The sequence below is a fragment of the Protopterus annectens genome, chromosome 3.part0 (assembly GCF_019279795.1).
Source record: "Protopterus annectens isolate FY-2018-M chromosome 3.part0, PAN1.0, whole genome shotgun sequence".
Classification (NCBI taxonomy): domain Eukaryota; kingdom Metazoa; phylum Chordata; order Ceratodontiformes; family Protopteridae; genus Protopterus; species Protopterus annectens.
The window spans coordinates 1,332,470,592-1,332,489,699 of NC_056731.1; the positions used below are offsets into that span (position 1 = coordinate 1,332,470,592).

The 19,108-nt window shown below is 39.4% G+C and overlaps 1 protein-coding gene across 1 annotated transcript in view; it reads left to right on the top strand.

Annotated features, from left to right (window-relative positions):
• Nucleotides 1-19,108, top strand: part of LOC122796735 (desmoglein-2-like) — a 1,204,637-nt gene that overhangs the window by 614,719 nt on the left and 570,810 nt on the right. The window contains exon 7 of the mRNA XM_044065444.1: nucleotides 14,094-14,228. Within this exon, the coding sequence (XP_043921379.1) occupies nucleotides 14,094-14,228 (135 nt within the window). The remainder of the gene's footprint in view (nucleotides 1-14,093; nucleotides 14,229-19,108) is intronic.

Sequence of the window (19,108 nt, forward strand, 5' to 3'; positions counted from 1 at the left end):
AACATCCCTTGACTTGGATGCTATACCCTTGCTTATGAGGTGCTGTATGTAAAAGGTTTTCATTACCACTATGGAAACTTAGTGGTCAAAGTTAAGATTGCTATCACCCTGTGTTCCCAAGTCTTGCATCACTAGGTTGAAACTCAGGGGGGGTGCTGCCAGTATTGTAATTTGTGGGGAATTCTGTTTTCCCAAAAGGATTAATAATTCATTTTTTCACATTTGGTTTTAAACCATGGCTTTGGCGCCAATCATTTGTTTGTGTTAGTCCTTCTTGTAATATGTTCACATCATTGGGGGTGTCAATGATTGCACCCAGTTTGCAATCATCAGCGAACTAGGTGAGCCAAAGGCCATCTGCTTTGGCCTGGTCTTCTGAGAAATAGATGGCAAACAGTAAAGGGCCCAGCACAGACTCCTGTGGTACTCCACTGGTGACAGGTCTACTGGTGAAGGTGGAGTCGCCAGTTTTGACTGAGTGTTTTGTATCAGTGAGTCAAATGGCTACCCATCTAGTAATGTAAGGGTTAATCCCTATCTGGGAGAGTTTCTTAATAATGCCAGAGTAGAATACTGTGTTGAAGGTCTTGGCAAGTTCAAGATAGGCTGTGTGCACTGTCTTACCATCATCCATTGCTTTGGTGACATTCTCAAAGAAGTCTACCAGTTTAATAAGAATGATCTATCCCAAATGAAGCCAAACTGGGTTGGGTCCAGTGTTTGGAGGTTGCCTATGTCCTTGTTGATATGGTCCATGATAATTTTTTCCATGATCTTGCAGATGAGGCTGGTTAGACTTATGGGTCTGTAGTTCCCAGGGTCAGTTAATGGCCCCCTTTTGTGCAGGGTGATTACTATTGCTGTTCTTCATTCTACAGGAACATAACCAGTTTTCAAGCTATGATTAAAGAGAATGTCAAGTGGGTCTGTTAGGTCTTGTTTTAGATTGTTTAGTAAACAACCTGGGTTATTATCTGGTCTCAATGAAGCCGTGTTTTTTTACCTTGGTAGATTTGTGGTCTGACCTAACCAGGGAGGGCATCACGCATGGGGAACTACAATGACCCCCCCCCTTGTTGGTGAGTACTATGTCCAGAACATTAGAGCCTCTAGTGGGAGTGCAGGATATCTGTTCAAGAGCATTTGTGTTAACAAAGTCCAGGAATCTCTGGGTGAGCATTTGTTTGCTCATGCATATCCCCCCAGTCTATGGCAGGATAGTTGAAATCTCCCATGACTAAGGTGCTGGGCTGTATGGTGAGGGATTCCAGTAAAGTGAGGTAGGCAGTGTGCTTATCCTAGTTCATGGTGGGGGATCTATAGCTAGCAATGATGTGGTATAGTACTTTCCTGATAGTTAACTGACATGGAGTAGCTCGAAAGAGTCATGCTGTTTGACCAGTCTTGAAGTGTATTTGGTTTAAATGAAGATGGATACACCTCCACCTTTCGTTCCTTCATGCTCATTTTGAGGTCTGAATGTGTGGGAGCCATTGTAGCCTTACACAGCCAGGGTGCTCTCAGTGGCCTCGAACCATGTCTTGGTAACTGCGCAGATGTCAGCATCCTCCAAGGTGAGGAGTGTTTCCAGGGGGTGCAGTTTTGTGATTAAACTGCTAGCATTAAGCAGCATGACCCTGAGTTTGTCTCAATTAGATTTTGACCTTTTCCCCACTGTAGTGCGATCTTGAAGTTGGTATATTTAGTTAGAGGGAGCGTGGGGAGGTGCAAACCCCACATCGGGGGATGTGTGGGGCATAGCCCCCCACCTGGGCAGGAAGTTTTATTATTTTCTTCTCAGTCGTTGCCTTGCCATAGGAAAACTTTCTCTGAAAAGTCCTTTCGATGATCCATATCTTTGCTAAAAAGGTGTTTGATGAAGAGGTGTTTGTTATTTTAAGATTCGACAAAATGTCATAGACCTATATAGTTTTTTTATGCTTAGTGGTGAGTGTGGGTGGTGTGCATTTGTGAAGTATCCATTATTTTGGTAGGCTTTTAGTGAGTACCTCTGCATATGTGGGTTTATGTGTCATGACCTTATTTTATGTGAGAGGTGGGGTTTGCATGAGAAAGCATGTGTGCTGACATCCTGTTTGATGTCTAGCTTGTTTTAATGTGAGAGAACTGACTCTAATTCCATAGTGTGTTTGTATCTCTCACATAGGGTGTTAAATTCCTTTAGGAGCAAATGTTTTTCAGTATACATGAAGAAATTGCTACAGTGCCTCAAGATACCCATATCAATCAAGCTGGCAGTAAAAATTATGAGAAACTGCCCATCCATTGTCTCAAGAATTTTCTGAATGTGGAATTCGGGTGGAAGTGGGCTAGCTGGACTTAGTCACAAACAGCAAAAATGAAGAAGTAATTCAACTAAGTACAGTTAACAAAGTGCAGTGCTGGCTTAAAATATACTTATTTTTCATTTTTTTTTTCAGTGGATGCCTTGGATTTCAGTGCAGATGCACTCCAGACCTCTGGCTAACGTTGCCAAATGTTGAGCATCTCCAGTAAACTGAGCGCAAATCCATGCAAATGAAAGGCTTATATACAGGCAAATTTAAACAGTACACAACTACCAATAGGAAAGCCCCAAACTGAGCCTTTCTCCAGCAATCCCCAACTCAGAAGGGTCCTGACCTACGCTCTTCTGCCACAAGGATGCAGGGAGGTCCTCTTAATGTAAGATGGCTGGTCAAGGAGCATAGTGGTAACAAACAGTCTAGATTCAACAGGTCTGACTCAAGCTTATGCTATGTAAGGCAAGGAAAGACAATTTCTATATTTGAAGGAGTAAGGGAGAGTCACTTAAAGGAAAAAGTGAGAGTGTTTATTAGTATACTGTTAGATGACATGCAGTGGTACCACCCTCTGTACAAACTGGCAGCTCTTCGAGCAGCTGTGAACAGTGGGATACTATTGAGAGCATTTCCTATAGAGAATTTTAAACTGGAGAGGTTTGCTTATATGCAAGCATGGGGAGGCTTTTATACGAGCAGGATGAAAGACTTTTTTTAAAGCTAAACCTTCAGGCCAGTCACATAAAGTACAATAAGCTATCGACCAGTAGTCCACACTCTGGATGGGTTGAATTTATCTCTCTCCTCTCACCAGAGTGCAAAAGAACCTTTCCATTGCAAAACAAACTGACTTTCAGCTCAAGTGCAGTAACAAATGCCTTACAACAGAATTAAGAATTCCGGCAGTATCAGGAATCTTTAGAAATAAGTTCACTAACCCTGAGAAATGTTCACAACACACAAAAACTTTGCAAGACATAGAAATGTTTTGGCAGTCTCACTCAGAACAGCTTTTCCAGATTCTGCAGTATCAGAGGAGGTTAGGAAATATCAGAATATTGTTAAAACAACCTAAGAGTAGTACAGTAACAAACAGATATAGTTTCTTTAACAAGTACAGCCTGAAAACAGTGATAAATTTAACCAAATAAATAAATGTAGCACAGAAATGTTGAAACAGAGGTACAAAAAATATACTTATATCAGCTTTGTAGGTCATGTGATTTTAGAAACAGTCCAAGTGCTGTAGCCACAGCTGTCCAAGCCAGGCACAGGCAAACTATGAATAAATGAGGCAAACTGAGAATCAAACTCTGTACCTTGCATTTGTGAGACAAACACTTTAACCACTTTATCAACCCCCAATCATGCCAACTTGCTTTCCAGCTGGCCTCCAAATAATATTTTAAAAGAAAAATACAATAAATACACTGGAAGGTCTTTTGGTTTCTTGTGATAAGGATATGTCAGAAATGCAATCTGATGGCCAAATACCCAATAATGGTTGCATAACACAGGAACATTCATTAGATAATCCTTTTTACTCACAGAATTGCATTGGTGGTTGTTGGTCAGCCAAGAATATGAATGTGAGGTGGTCACTGGTCAAGAATCAATTACAAGAAAAAAATCTGGAAGTGAGGCATCACGAATAATGTATGAACTGTATTATATGGCCCTTTTCCCCAATTTCCCATAAGTAGTTTTGTTATTTTCTTTGAAGATATGATTTGATATTCAAAAGTAAAGATTCTTAAATGATGTTTCTCGGCTGATTTCAGGGTGGCTTTCTAAACTGATGTGATTTGTCATCCTAGAAAGTTATTTCTGTAGTAAAGTGAGTTGAGTCTTGTTAACCCTATTCTGCTCTTTGTTTGTATTCACGTTTGCAAAAATCCTTACCCATTTGCTAGTGACACTCAACATATTTGTAATTGCTTGTGTCTGTGGATCTAACCAAATATGTTCAATAGCAGAGGTGAGTGTCACTTCAAAATCCATGGACACAGTAGTATGGAGACTGGCAATGACACTAATTATTTTATTCATTAGCAAAACATGCAGGCTGATTGACAAACTTTTTATTGTTCTGTTTCTTCATACTACAAAATAAATGTAATAGAAGGATAGAGTCAAGAAAGCTTTAAAGCTGATTCATAAAATGATTGTTACTAACAAGGATAAATCGTAAAGAAAAATGTATAATATAATATAAAATGCTTTAAGGGGTTCAGGCACCTAGGCAGCGAGACATTTCTCTGTGGTACATTTGACTGGGGACACATGGCAGAAGTGACAGTCAGCTGCAGAGAAATATGGCTGTTTGCAAATTCCCTGTGGGCAAAGAGAAGCACATACTGCCATGCTCACAGCTTTAATAACCAAATGCATGGAGGCAGAAGAAGTAATGAGTGTTGTGCTCAGTGTAGAGTACATACTTATGTAACTACAACATGTAAAAGTGTGCTATAGCATGGAGGAAATCCTGCAGGCTATTGTAGTCACATTTATACTCCAGTATGCATTTTAGGAAATGTTCCCTAGACAATGTAAAGGGGGTAATGGTCCACACATACACCAATTATAAAGGTACTGCACATTGTGCACTGCATTTGTACTGCCACTCACATGCCCCCAGGACAGCCTGCTGCTGATGCCTGCCATATTGCCTGCTGTCTCATGTTCCTTTGGGGACCATGGATATTGTTTTCCCCCTGTGACTTTGGTTCTTGAAGTTGTGGGCATGGCAACACATTCTCCTCTTTGCCCACAGGGAATCTGCAAACAGCCATATTTCTCTGCAGCTGACTGTCACTTCTGCCATCTGTCCCCAGTCAAATGTACCACAGGGAAATGTCTCGCTGCCTAGATGCCTGAACCCGCTTTAAGACATATGCAAAACTGAAAATACTCTGCGGTGATTATTCACCTACCAATATTTGAAACAGACTGTGACCTGTATAAGCTCAAACTGGAAGAAGTGGGTAGCCAGATATGGGAATTATGCAGAAATATTAAGCATAAAAAGATGCTAGATTAACTGCTTTGCTATTGCTTTTGACAGATGTATGACATATAGAATCGTAATGGCACCAAATAGTAAATTCCAAGTTATGTTAGATAATTCATGCAGACACTACAAATCCAAGAATAAATGTGATCTGCGAAATATTAAAGTTTAGAAATTTGTTGACAGTCTAATTTACAAAGTGTTCTAGTGAGTACAAAAATACAATATGGCTAGAAAAGACTTGTTGCAACATATTCCCAATAAAATATTTCATAATGAAAATAGCACCACTGAAAATATGGCAGCCGTTAAATATCTTACTCCTATTATTGTTGAAGAGGTCACCACTGGCAGTATTGTAGCTACCTAGGGGCAGTGCGCACACATATTTTTTGCTATTCTTTAATGAATAGACAGCTAAGAGGAAATAGACAACTAACAGGACAAATTAAGTCAAACAAAGCAAATTTTGATGTAAAGACAACATCCAAGGCCAAGGGTCAACATAAGACCTTCTTCAGCAATGTCCAAAACCTAAAAGGGAGTACACATTATCAATTATTGATAACTCACCAAACTATGCATCAACCTATGTATCACTAGGTAGGGTGCAAATTGGCTCACAGATAGAACCCACAGTGTGAAAGTAGCTGGCTCTGAATATGACTGCTGACCAATCACGAGTGAAGTCCCACAGGAATTGGTCCTTGGTCCTCTCCTGTTTGGCATCTACTTCTCAGAAGTCCAGGCCAACACAGAGGAATTCTGGCTGAACAAATTTGTAGATGACTACAAGTTGGGAGCCATTATTAACTACCCAAGTGATGGAGACATCCTACAGAAAGGCCTCACTGAGACCAATGACTGGTGTCGAAACCATGGCCTTAAGCTTAATGCCAAAAAATGCATTTTCATCCCCTCTGGGAAAAAACTCAGTTCCCACTAATTACCACATTGATGAGAGCCCACTGAACACTGAAGGCATTATAAGAGATCTGGGGACACAAGTTGACAGCAACCTCTCCTTCAACCAACACACTGCCACTGTGGTCAGAAACTCCTTCTATGTGGCGCATCTCATTATCAAGGGTTTTGCATCCAGGAAGAAAGAGGTCATCATCTCTCTCTACTCTTCCCTCATTAGGCCAGTTATCGAGTATAATGCCCCATTTGGCATGTACCTCACTAGACACATGCAACACCTGGAAAGTCCACAAAAGTACCTCATGAAAAGGATCCTAGGCCTTAAACACATGTCCTACATGGACAAACTCACAAAACTCCAGCTATTCTCTGTCTCATATCGTCTACTAAGAGGCGATCCCTGCTTGACTTACAAAGCCACGTCTGACCCAGCTCTGTTAGAAATGCTACATCTAAAGAAATCTAATACCTCTGCTCCACACACTCCAGAGACCTCAAGCTCATTACCAGAATTAAAAAAACAACTGAAAATCCGGAACAAATAATAAAACAAAATTAAACTGAATCAGAGCCAAAAACTATTACAAAACTTTTAATTCAACACATTCACAGTAAGCGCTTTCATCCACCAAGGACTTCTTCAGACTGCATAATGTGTTACAAAAAATACAATCATTAAATACTTTAAAACAAAACACATGATCTGTGATGTCACATGACATATTTTTTCCCTTTAAGGAAGGCAGTAAACTGCTTCCTGTCATTCAAACCAGGTGGATGGCAAGCATTCAATTTCACTTGCCATTCATATTCCTTCCAACTCAATTCTTCCTCTGCATCAAATTTTTTATCTGCATTCAAAACTTCATCTAAATCACAGAACTTAAAGTTCACATTGCACATATTATCCTTATAATGCTTACTTAAAGCATTTTTATCATCTTGCACACTTACAGCATACTTGTGCTCATACATTCTTCCATTTAATTCTCTTGTAGTTCGCCCTACATAAAATGCAGTACATGACATACAAACGATCAAATACACTACAAATTTAGAGTTGCACGTATATCTGCCTTTGATGTGCACCCATGAAGTACCCACTTTGATATCTTTAACTTCAGTCAACAATAAATCACATAAATTGCACATTAAACATTTATACATTCCAGGATTATTGCATCTTAACACTTTATTACTTAACTTGCTCTGAAATAAGTTTTTAAAATTTTTTGTGTTTTTCTGCACAAAAACTGGGACATCTCCTACCTTTTGACCCACTTCAGTACTGCATTTTAAAAATTTCTAATTATCTTTTATAATAATTTTTATTATAGGTGCATCAACACTGTTGGTAACTTGCATGGACATTTTGAAATCTACAGTATCATTCTTTTTTGTTGTTACTACCCCATCAATCCTGTTGCTGACAATTTCTTTATAACAAAATTCTACATATTCTTTGGGGTACCATCTGCTAATAAATTTATTACACAAACTCATATATTCCTTTTCAAACGTATGATCTTCATCAGTCAAATGATGTACCCTAGTCAATTGCCCTTTGACAATATTTGTTTTTTTTTTTTTATGTGCATACTGTCATAGTGCAAAAAAGAATTGTTTTGAACCTTCTTCTTGCAAATAGCTTTAACCAACTTGCCATTCACCTTAGTAATAATAAGATCTAAAAAATTAATAGTCTCCACATCATAGAAAGAAGTAAATTTAAGAAAAGAACAAACTATTCAGATACCTCAAAAATTCTTCCAATATCTTTACAGCACCCTGCCAAATTAAAAAAAAATATCAATAAAACACTTAAAAAATACAATATATCTCATATAAATACTTTCAAACACATGATACTTTTCCCATTCATGCATAAATCTATTGGCGTAGCTAGGGGCCATAGCGGCACCCATCGCTACACCATTCACTTGCCTGAACAATTTGCCATTGAACTCAAAAAAAATTATAATAAAGAATAATATCTAACATCTCCATAAGGAGACCAACCATATTGGAAGAAAATTTCTTAGAACTGAAAATGTCAAGCCTTACAATCTCCATGCCTTCATTATTTCGAATAACGGTATACAATGATTTTACATGGAGTGACTAAAATATCATTGTCTTCCACTAGAAAATTGCACAATAAAGTTTTAAGCTCAAACAAATCTTTTATATAAGATGAACCCATACTAGCAACTACTTGTAGATGCCTATCCACAAAAATAGCCAAGGCTTCAGTATTACTGCCATTACTGGCTACAATCGGGTACATAGGTAGGTTGTCCAAGTTTTTGTGTAACTTGGGCAAGCCAAAGATACAACTCATTTTTGGAGAATGAACATACAAAAAGTTCCTTATATCATCAGTTATGCACCCAGTTAGAAACCACTCTTCAATTTGGCCATCAATAAAAGAAAGAATTTTTTTTTACTTCAGAAAAAACTGTACTTTTATAAAATGACATATCAGATAACATATTTTCCATTTCAGCAATATAGTCATTCCTATTTAACATTACTAAAGCATTCCCTTTGTCAGCTTTTGTGACCAAAACTGCATAATTGTTTAATAAATCATATAATAACTTTCTCTGGGTCCAGCTAAGATTTAAAAATTTAAACTTAGGCTTGTTGTCAAAGCATTTCAATGATTTGCTATTCACAAACCATTTGGAACACCTCCAAATCCTTAATTAATGGAGGATTATAAACACTAGGCCTGTAAAATATCCTAGAATCAGCAGCATTGTTAGGAAATAACAGCTTTAAATTCAACTTTCTAACATAATCCCTTAAACAATTAATAGCATCACACTTGTCCGCCCTTTTTGAGGGAACAAAATTCCAACCTTTTTTAAGTACATTGCATAATTCATCAGACAATACAAGGCTAGATAAATTCATAATCACAAAAGCAGTATCAACAGTACCATGATAATTTATTTTGAAAAGTTTTTCTTTTTCCAGTTTTTCTTGTACTGAAAGTTCTTTCTCTGTGCTGATACTACTTCTACCCAAGTCCTGCTTGAATTGCCCTGCCGCTGGTAAACTTTTACTGGCTGAACATTCTCTTCCCTCTGAAATCCTTAGTAGCATTATTGTCCATGTTATTAGTAGTTTTACCACTAGCCATTACATTTGGATCTACAACACCCATTGCCGAACTAGAAGGCTCATTTCTCTGAGCTAAACGCTTGGATTTTCTAATGGCGTTATCTTCAGTTTGGATCCTCTCTGCTGCCTTGTTCCTCACATTCTCCGACATTTGTTGCTACAAATTAGACATGCCCCCTTCCACTGTGTCACCACTGATGTTAGTTGATTCATAATCCGCCTTATCTCTTAAAAACTTCTGCATTTTACTTTTTTCAAGATTTCATTTTCCTTGCTAAGCTTTTCTTGAATCAAAGAAAACTTAGCATTGAAGTTATCAGACGTGAGATTGTCTTTTAATTTAAAGAAAACTGACTTGATATTGCTATTAAGCTCATTCATTCTGCTTACATTGAGATAAAATAGCATTTCTACATACTGTAGCCCAGTTTTTTTGATTAAGAGCTAACCATTTATTAATAAAGTCATCCGGAACATCAGATATCAGTAATGCCTGTAGGAACTGATGTTCCAGCTGACTTTATTAATAAATGCAGATCAACTCAAAGTCTTATCCCTGTACTTTTGCTTTCTACACATTTCTGAGAGGTGATTTATACCTAGCATACATGGCATTCTTGGATCCCATCCTGATGGACCTTTTGCATGTCTGCAAAATTATTAACATCAGTACTACTAGATCCGAGGATTTAAAGTTTGTGATTTAAATGGGACAAGTTGGAGGGACTGGAGGGACAGGAACGTACTTCAGATAATTCACATTCTCTGAAATAGGTTTCCCATCACTTTGAAGAAGCACTTCCTTAACTCTATTCAGCATAACCTGGACCAGTGGATGGGAAATCAGAAATTTACTGTTGGTCTGACACCTATGTCTCTGATGGACAGAGGAAGCAGTTGAACTATTGTCCTAACCAAACTACACCCTTTAAAATGACCTCTAAGGCAAAATAACCCATGGGATATATTTGAGTTACATGGCTAGGCTTATATAAGCCCCAGTGATTCTTAGCCTAGTATAGACCTATGAACCTAGAGATGGCTACCCCTTTAGGAATAAGAAAAACAGATATTTAATTACTCTCCCATGTGGCTGCCATATTTCCAATGGTGCTGTTTTTATCATGCAAATAGCACAGTACCTAGTATTCACTGCAGCATGGACTTCTCTTCTGATGCTTTACTTCCACATATGTTCATTTTTAAGTTACATGGCTACAAACTACCATTATAATGTCATCGGATTCCTGAAACACTTTATTAGGCTTATGTCACTACATGAAAAGAGACATAGAGGAGCTCCCTGATCATGTAGCCCAGGCTGGTATGACCCTGACCTTGAGCAGCATCTTACCCTCACCTAGAATGATGCCACAGTACAAAGACAAAATGATCGATTTTAACAATTGGCTAAACTTTTGGTGTCATTCAAAGGGGATCCAGTGTCTGTCAGCCTGGGATGACATGCTCGACAAGCCACGTTGCTTTGTTAGGGACGGCTTGCACCTGTCACCACTGGGCTTTCGGATATTGGCAAAGGCTCTTGCCACCCCCATAGGGCCTTTTTTAGGCAAGGCTCAAAAGTCAAACCCACCCCCAATAGACAGCACAAGGAACAAGAAACTAAGGGTAATGCTGCTTAACGCCAAAAGTCTTAACCTCAAGATGCACGCACTCAAAGCTCTCCTCAGTATGGAGAACATCGATATCTGTGCAGTGACAGAAACCTGGTTCAAGGCTCCAGAGAGCACCCAGCACTACCAGGCTATACCTCATATCATGCTTTTTGGCCCCAAAACCCGAACCGAACCACAAAAGGAGGGGGAGTTTCCATATTTATCAAGGATTTCCACACCTCCAGGTTAGTGGCATTGCACAAAGTATCGGAGACCATCCATGTGCAACTAACAGTGGGCAAGACTGCTTTTCAGTTTATAGCATCCTACAGACCACCCTCTCAAAGTCAGGAATCCCACTCGGCTTTCCTGAAAACATTGGAGAACATGAAGATCTCTCCGAACACCATTATATTGGGTGACTTCAACTACCCAAACATTGACTGGGAGCACTACTCAAGCCCCAGCACCTTAGCCCAAAGGTTCCTGGAAATTATAAACTCAAATGCTATGGACAACTAGTCACCACTCCCACAAGAGGGGACAACATACTAGACCTGATCATTACCAACATGGGGACTCTATGCTCCACACCAGAAGTATATCCCTCATTGGTAAGATCAGACCATAAATTAATTTCACTGGATGTCCACATCCCGACCCCACCCCCAGCCCAGAAAACCACAGTGAAAAACTTCTCAAAAGCGAACTTCTCACTTCTCAAAACCGAAGTGGAATCCTTCAAGGCCCCAGGGCCAGTGGAAACTATGGCCCAAACTGCAGAATCCTATATAAACGCATTCTACGGACATCTCCAGGAATGCATGGATCATGCTATCCCAAACAAAACCAAGACCCAATCATCCAAAGGCAGGCATCCAGTCTGGTGGACCCCTGCCATAAATAAACTGTACAACAGAAGGAGGAAGCTACTACATGATAGAGCAAAATCCCTAACAGGGAAGACATCTCTGATCAGTACTAGCAAAAAATTACGAGCCCTCATAAAATACTCCAAGGCCAGCTAAGAGAGAAAAATTGCACAGGACACCAAAGACAGTCATAAGGCTTTTTTCAGTTATGTTAGGAACCTGGGATGCAACTCCCAGACTTGTTCTGAGTTGATTATAAATGACAAAAAATACACTGAACCCACAGACATTGCCAATATCCTGGCAGACAGGTTCAGTGCAAACTTCTCCACCCCCTCCCCCCCAAAAGAGCAAGTATCTATCCCAGCAGAGAGCTGCCTCCTAAACATCTCTGATGCTCAGGTGAAGGCTGCCCTCTCCAAAGCAAAAAACACTGCTTCCATGGGACCAGATGGCATCCCAGGTTGTGTCCTACATGAACTCCAAGAGGAACTAATCCCTCAAATAAAACAGCTATACAATCTCAGCCTCACTACAGGATATGTGCCTACAGAATGGCGTACAGCAACAGTGGTCCCACTCCACAAAGGTGGAGCCTCTACGGACCCTGGAAACTATCACCCCATAAGCCTGACTTAGTCTGCAAGGCTATGGAGAGGATCATCATGGAGCTCATAAACAAAGACATTGGGGACCTACAGACACTAGATCCTACCCAGTTCGGCTTTGTCAAGGGCAGATCCTGCCTTTTGAACCTGGTTGACTTCTTCGAAACAGTCACCAAAGCCATAAATGAAGGTAAGGTAGTCCACACAGCCTATCTGGACCTTGCAAAGGCATTTGACACAATACCCCACTCGGGCATCATAGATAAGCTATCCAGCTTAAATATAAATCCCTATGTCACAAGATGGGTCGCAAACTGGCTCAAAGACAGAACTCACAGAGTGAGAGTTGCTGGAGCCATGTCAGACTCGAAACCGGTCACAAGTGGCATCCCACAGGGTTCTGTCCTGGGACCACTCTTGTTCGGTATATACTTTTCCGAGGTACAGGCAAACGTGGGAGGACTATGGCTCACCAAGTTCACAGACGACTGCAAACTGGGCGCCATAATCGACTCTCCAGCTGACACAAACATCCTTCAAAAAGGTCTCACAGAGACATAAAACTGGTGCCAGCACCATGGTTTAAAGCTAAATGCCAAAAAATGCATAGTCATACCCTTTGGCAAAAACAATGTGCCCACAAATTACCACATAGGCGGAAACCCATTAAGTAAAGAGAAAGTTATTAGGGACCTGGGGACCTAAGTTGATAGCAATCTCTCCTTTGAAAACCACATTGCCAAAGTGGTTAGAAAGACCTTCTACATAGCCCACCTCATCACGAAGGGTTTCACATCTAGATCAAGAGAAGTAATCGTGCCCCTTTATTCATCCCTCATCAGGCCCATCATAGAATACAATGCCCCTTTTGGGATGTACCTTACCCGACACCTGCAGCAATTAGAAAGACCCCAAAAGTATCTCATCAAGAGGATTAAGGGTCTCAAACAGATGCCATATGCTGCTCAGTTAAAAAAAACTCCAGCTCTACTCAGTTGTATACCACCTACTTCGAGGCGATCTATGCCTGACATACAAAGCTATGTCAAATCCAGAATTAATGGACATGCTCCACCTCAGTAAATCTAAATCCCTTAGAGCCACACGCTCGAGGGACTTGAACCTCAGCACAGAAATAAATAGAACTTGCTGGAGGGACAGGTTCATAACCCAGAGGCTCCCTTCGCTCTGGAATAGAATTCCAGTTCATGTGAGGCAGAGCACCTCACTGAATCTCTTCAAGACGGATCTCAATAGGTGGATGGGGGATTGTAGGTTTGTCCCAGGGATTACTCCCGTGTCACTATTAGACAGAGGCACAGTAAACTAAACCTTAAAAAGGGCACAGTATACTCAAATCAAGGGGTGGCGTAAGCCATACAGAATCGGGCTAGGCTTATAATTGCCCCAGGGCAGATAGCCTAGTATGAACTTATAAACCTATGAACCTATAAAGTGCAGTGTGTTACAAAAATGTAAATTATATGTCACATTTAACATGGCTTTCCTTAAGCAATGGACTGCAGCACAATGTGATATAGTAAGTGCTTAATTCTGAATATCCTGAACTTATAAACAGTGAAATAAATGCATGTAACACTATTACACTTTTTTTTCTTTTCTTAATTTAGAAACAAGCAATGTACAACTTGACTGTGGAAGTAAGAGACCTGGCTGGTGATAGATTTGGAAATTGGGATAAAGCACAACTAATAATACGTGTATTGGATGCTAATGATAACATTCCATTCTTAGACAAGGAAAACGTAAGTGGAATTTTGTGGTTCATCCTTTCATTTTAAAATAGTGATTGTTTGGAATTAAATTTGTGTTTCATCTTTTCTTTTTAAAATATCAATTGTTTGGAGTTAATTTACACAAGGGCCTAAAGAAGCGAACTTGGTGTTAAATAACTGTTATTCTAGTACCAGTTCTGAGTAAAATGTAAGGATTAGAGATCAGAACTGTACAGATTACTATGAAAGTGTATTCATGCATAGCTTGTACTGTATAGGACCTACAATTGCTCATTTGACAAGACCAGAAGATTATACTGCACCTCCACAAACATATTTTGTGGAGAAAAAACAAAGTATATATTGGCTAATACAGGCAAAAGTTTTTGTTTCTCTTAAAGTATAACATTACTTGAAACAGAGTCCCAGACGTATCCCTAAAATCAGTCAGTCCATTGCTAGACACTAATTTATTAATTTTACATCTGTTTTATTGCTCCATACACCTTACTAAAAATCTTATCCTGTTCCATCTTACTTTTGTTAACTTTCAGTTGAATATAGTTGTGTTTATTCATTGATTTGTTGTCTGACTGAGTAAATGTTTGTGCTCCATTCTGTTTACTTTGTAATAAAGTCTACAGCAGAATACAGAAAACATGCTAACCCACTGTAAAATGTTTTTCCCCTCTACTGCATCATCAGAAGGCAGGTCTGGATGACATGGAATCAGGAAGTAATTGGACAGTTGCTCAGCATACAGTAAACAGAAATACCAGTTTATTAATCTTAATAAATATAGATCCACTGAAGTAACTAAAGTAAAAGTTACACAGTTTAAAATAGGAAAGCCGACTTTACAAAAATGAGAGCTTAATTATAAAAAAAAAAAATAATGACCAAAACACAGGTTATTTAGCAGTTCATGACAGGCTTATTTTCTAGAATAAAGTGTTCACTAAAAGAGTTTCTAATGTATTCTCTGGTTGGTGGTGCCAGTGTAGCTGGCAAATGATTTGACAGGATTTCTCTACATAGGTTTGTGCTTTTTCAGTTTCCACTTGCCTGAAAGTACTTTTCATATGTGGTTGTGATACAAGTTCACAGAAACTGGAAAACATTGACATTGTTATTTTTTTTTCTGCAGATTACCACTATCCATATGCCATAGAATAATTTTACATAAACAATTATTATTCTTATATCGCTTTAAATATACCGCAGTAATATATTAGTTACTGCATTTAGTTTCAAAAGCTAACTATAATAGTTAATGAGCTGCCCTCACAGGTTTTTGGAGTCTATTCCTTTTTTTGTTAATATTTTACAACTGACCTGTTAAATAGTTGCCTCCTTGACCTATCATTCCAAATAAAATAAGCAATTTTACCTTTGATATCCTATACTCTACTCTGTGTCTCTCTCTTCTCATTGCTGCTAACCCTAATATTGATTAATCTACTAAATGAACAATGATGTGTGTGTGTGTGTGTGTGTGTGTGTGTGTGTGTGTGTGTGTGTGTGTGTGTGTGTGTGTGTGTGTGTGTGTGTACAAGTGTGCGCGCAAATGTAGCCGCATCTTTGTACGTCTCTTTCTCTGAGCCAGAGACAGACAGAGAGAGAGAGAGAGATGGTATTTAGAATAAGTTTGTATTGTCACAGGTGATATAGTAGATGACAACGAGATATCACAGGTCATTTGGATACCAAAAGGAAATTGCTTTCATATCTTTTAGCATTCAAAATAGAGTGGAGCTAAAAATTAAATGAGTTATTAAAAATAAGGTGACCATTGTTGGTCGTAGTCTAGAAAGCTGGATAAGTTACGCAATGCCCAGATAAAGAGAGATTAAGAATAATAACATTAAACTTTACCAGACAGATGACAAGCAGCCATCCAAAATGAAAGTTGTTTTAGTATGTTTTCCTCCTACAACCAAATTGTCCTCTTAATCAGTTTGTCTGTTTGTAATGCATATCTATAGCTTTAGGAGTTTGTATGCACATGTGTGGTGTGTGTGTGTGTGTGTGTGTGTGTGTGTGTGTGTGTGTGTGTGTGTGTGTGTGTGTGTGTGTGTGTGTGTGTGTGTGTATGTGTGTGTGTGTGTGTGTATATATATATATATATATATATATATATATATATATATATATATATATATATAGGGTCTATATTGAATCATCAATGCACATTACATCAAAATCTGTGGACTTACTAATCATATTTGATGCAGCACTGACAAAAAAAGCAGTAATTTTCTGTGGCACTCCCTTTATACTCCCACACTTTAAAATTTGAAATCTATTTTTAACAGATGCATATACAGCTATGTATATATATATATATATATATATAAATATATATATATATATATATGGGTACACTTCTAAATTTCGAAATACTGAAATACCGAATTTCAGTATTTCGAAATTAGAAACCCGAACGTTCACAAACCCGACAGTTCAGAATCGCGATATCACAATCTCGAACACAAATAGTAACAGCCAATACGGATATAGGCTTCGGCTATCATGCAGCAGTTGTACGTTGTACCGACAATATCATGGCGTCCAGCACCATAACTCCACCAGGGAATGTGGGTGAAATATATACCAGGGTGAGGGCACAGAAAGGAAAGGATGTCCTCATTATAGAAGGGTACGTTTACCATCTTGAAAAGAAAGCACCGCAGAGAAATTATTGGTGCTGTAAGTGGAAGAGAGATATGAAGTGCAAGGGGAGGGTAATAACTACCCCCGTTGCAGCCGGGGAAGAACTGCTAAAGAGCGCGGTACACATGCATGCAGGGGACCCAACCGAGGCCGAGAGGTATTGTATGTGTGCAGGTCTGAAGGAGAGAGCGCGTATTTCACGGGATGCACCATGTTTAGTTGTTGAGGATGTGCTAGCAAGCACATCACTAGATGTCGTACCTCATCTACCTAATAGAAGGGCTTTGCTTCAACAGGTGGGGAGGGTAAGATGGAAGGGCAGCAGACATATCCAGAATAGACATGTCACATTACAAGACGTGAATGTCGGGGACTATGCACTGAAAGCGGGCAGCTTTATATATAAGCGTAGCAGCGACCTTACTGGGGAACATGTTGTGTTGGTGTTCACCACAGTCAATAATCTGCATGATCTTAGTACTGCAACTATTTGGTTGATGGACGGGACATTTTTCTACAAGGGGGAGATATGCAGGCAGTTGTATAGCATTCATGGTTTGATATTCTGTGGCGGGTACAGTAAGTCCATACCGCTACTGTACTGTCTCATGACTAAGAAGTCGTTGCGGGCGTACAATGCCATGTGGGATGCTATTTTCCAGTTATTAGAGCAGTATGACTTACAAATTGATCTCAGGTATGTACTGTGTGACTTTGAGATAGCCGCCAAACGGAGTATAGCAAAGAATTTCAATGGGGTGAAATCGAAGGGGTGCCTTTTCCATTTTAGCCGTAATATATGGCGGAAAGTCCAGCAGCTGGGACTTACTATGCTTTATAACACTAACCTGCATTTCCAGCTGAGTGTGAAGTGTTTGATAGCCCTGGCATTCCTACCAGAGGATGATGTGGTAAGGGCGTTTAGTGAACTTAAGGGCAGGTTCCCAACAGAGGGTCAGGACCTTGTACAATACTTTGGGGACTGCTATGTGTTGGGGAGGAAAAGAAGATTTACCACTAGGTCTGCCTGTGTCGCTAGGTTTCCACCTTTATTCCCAATTAGTTTTTGGAATGTGTTTGACTTGAATACCATGTGTTTGCCACGTACGCAAAACTCTGTAGAAGCGTGGCACCGGAGATTGAAGTGTTTGTTGGGGGCAAAGGCAACAGATTTAGGACTGCTTATGCATACATTGGCCAGAGAACAGGATAGGGTGGATGAACTTAGAAGCCGGCTAAGTGCTGGTAGTCCGCCTACACCTAAACGGCGTAGGGTTATGGTACGCCAGCAACAATTTGAACACATCCTGGCCAATCGTGAGTCATACACTACAGAGGAATTCCTGCTTGCAATAGGACGTTTACTTCAGTTATGAGCTGGACATGTGTACTACTTACGGAGATTTGTGTTATGTATACTGTGAGGTGGTGTGTACACGGGTTTAAAGGGAATCTATGCTTTATGGGTGTTTTGCACATGGTGGAGGGTGTTAAATACGGGAAATGGACGCCAGGATTTGTTTTTCGGTATTATGGCGATTTGAGATTGTAGCATGCGCGATTGTGAACTGTCGGGTTTGTGAACGTTCGGGTTTCTAATTTCGAAATACTGAGATTCGGTATTTCAGTATTTCGAAATTTAGAAGTGAAACCATATATATATATATATATATATATATATATATATATATATATATATATATATTTTTTTTTTTTTTTTTATATAGATAGATATTCTGTATCTATATTGACACACACTAACTCCAAGATTGTACAACATTGGGGAAAAACATTGAATCCTTTATCCCACTCTATCTTCATCTTGCAAAAATGAGTACGAGTCACCAGCACAACGAGTAAGTGAGGGGCATGTGCATATTCATTGTCATTCACTTATACACGTATGCCATTGACTAACTGTATTCTGAGGTACATATCAATGTGTGTGTGTGTGTGTGTGTGTGTGTGTGTGTGTGTGTGTGTGTGTGTGTGTGTGTGTGTGTGTGTGTATTTGTGTACATGTATGTAAAATATGTGTGTGTGTGTGTGTGTGTGTGTGTGTGTGTGTGTGTGTGTGTGTGTGTGTGTGTGTGTGTAGTTGGTCTTCATCAGTGGTTCAAGTTTTTTTTTTTTGGGTGTGGTACAATTATTCCTTGCTTTACTAAGGGAGATCTAGTGTCTAGCTTATATACAGTAATAATCAAAAAGCCCACAGAGATTGCCTACCATATCAGTAA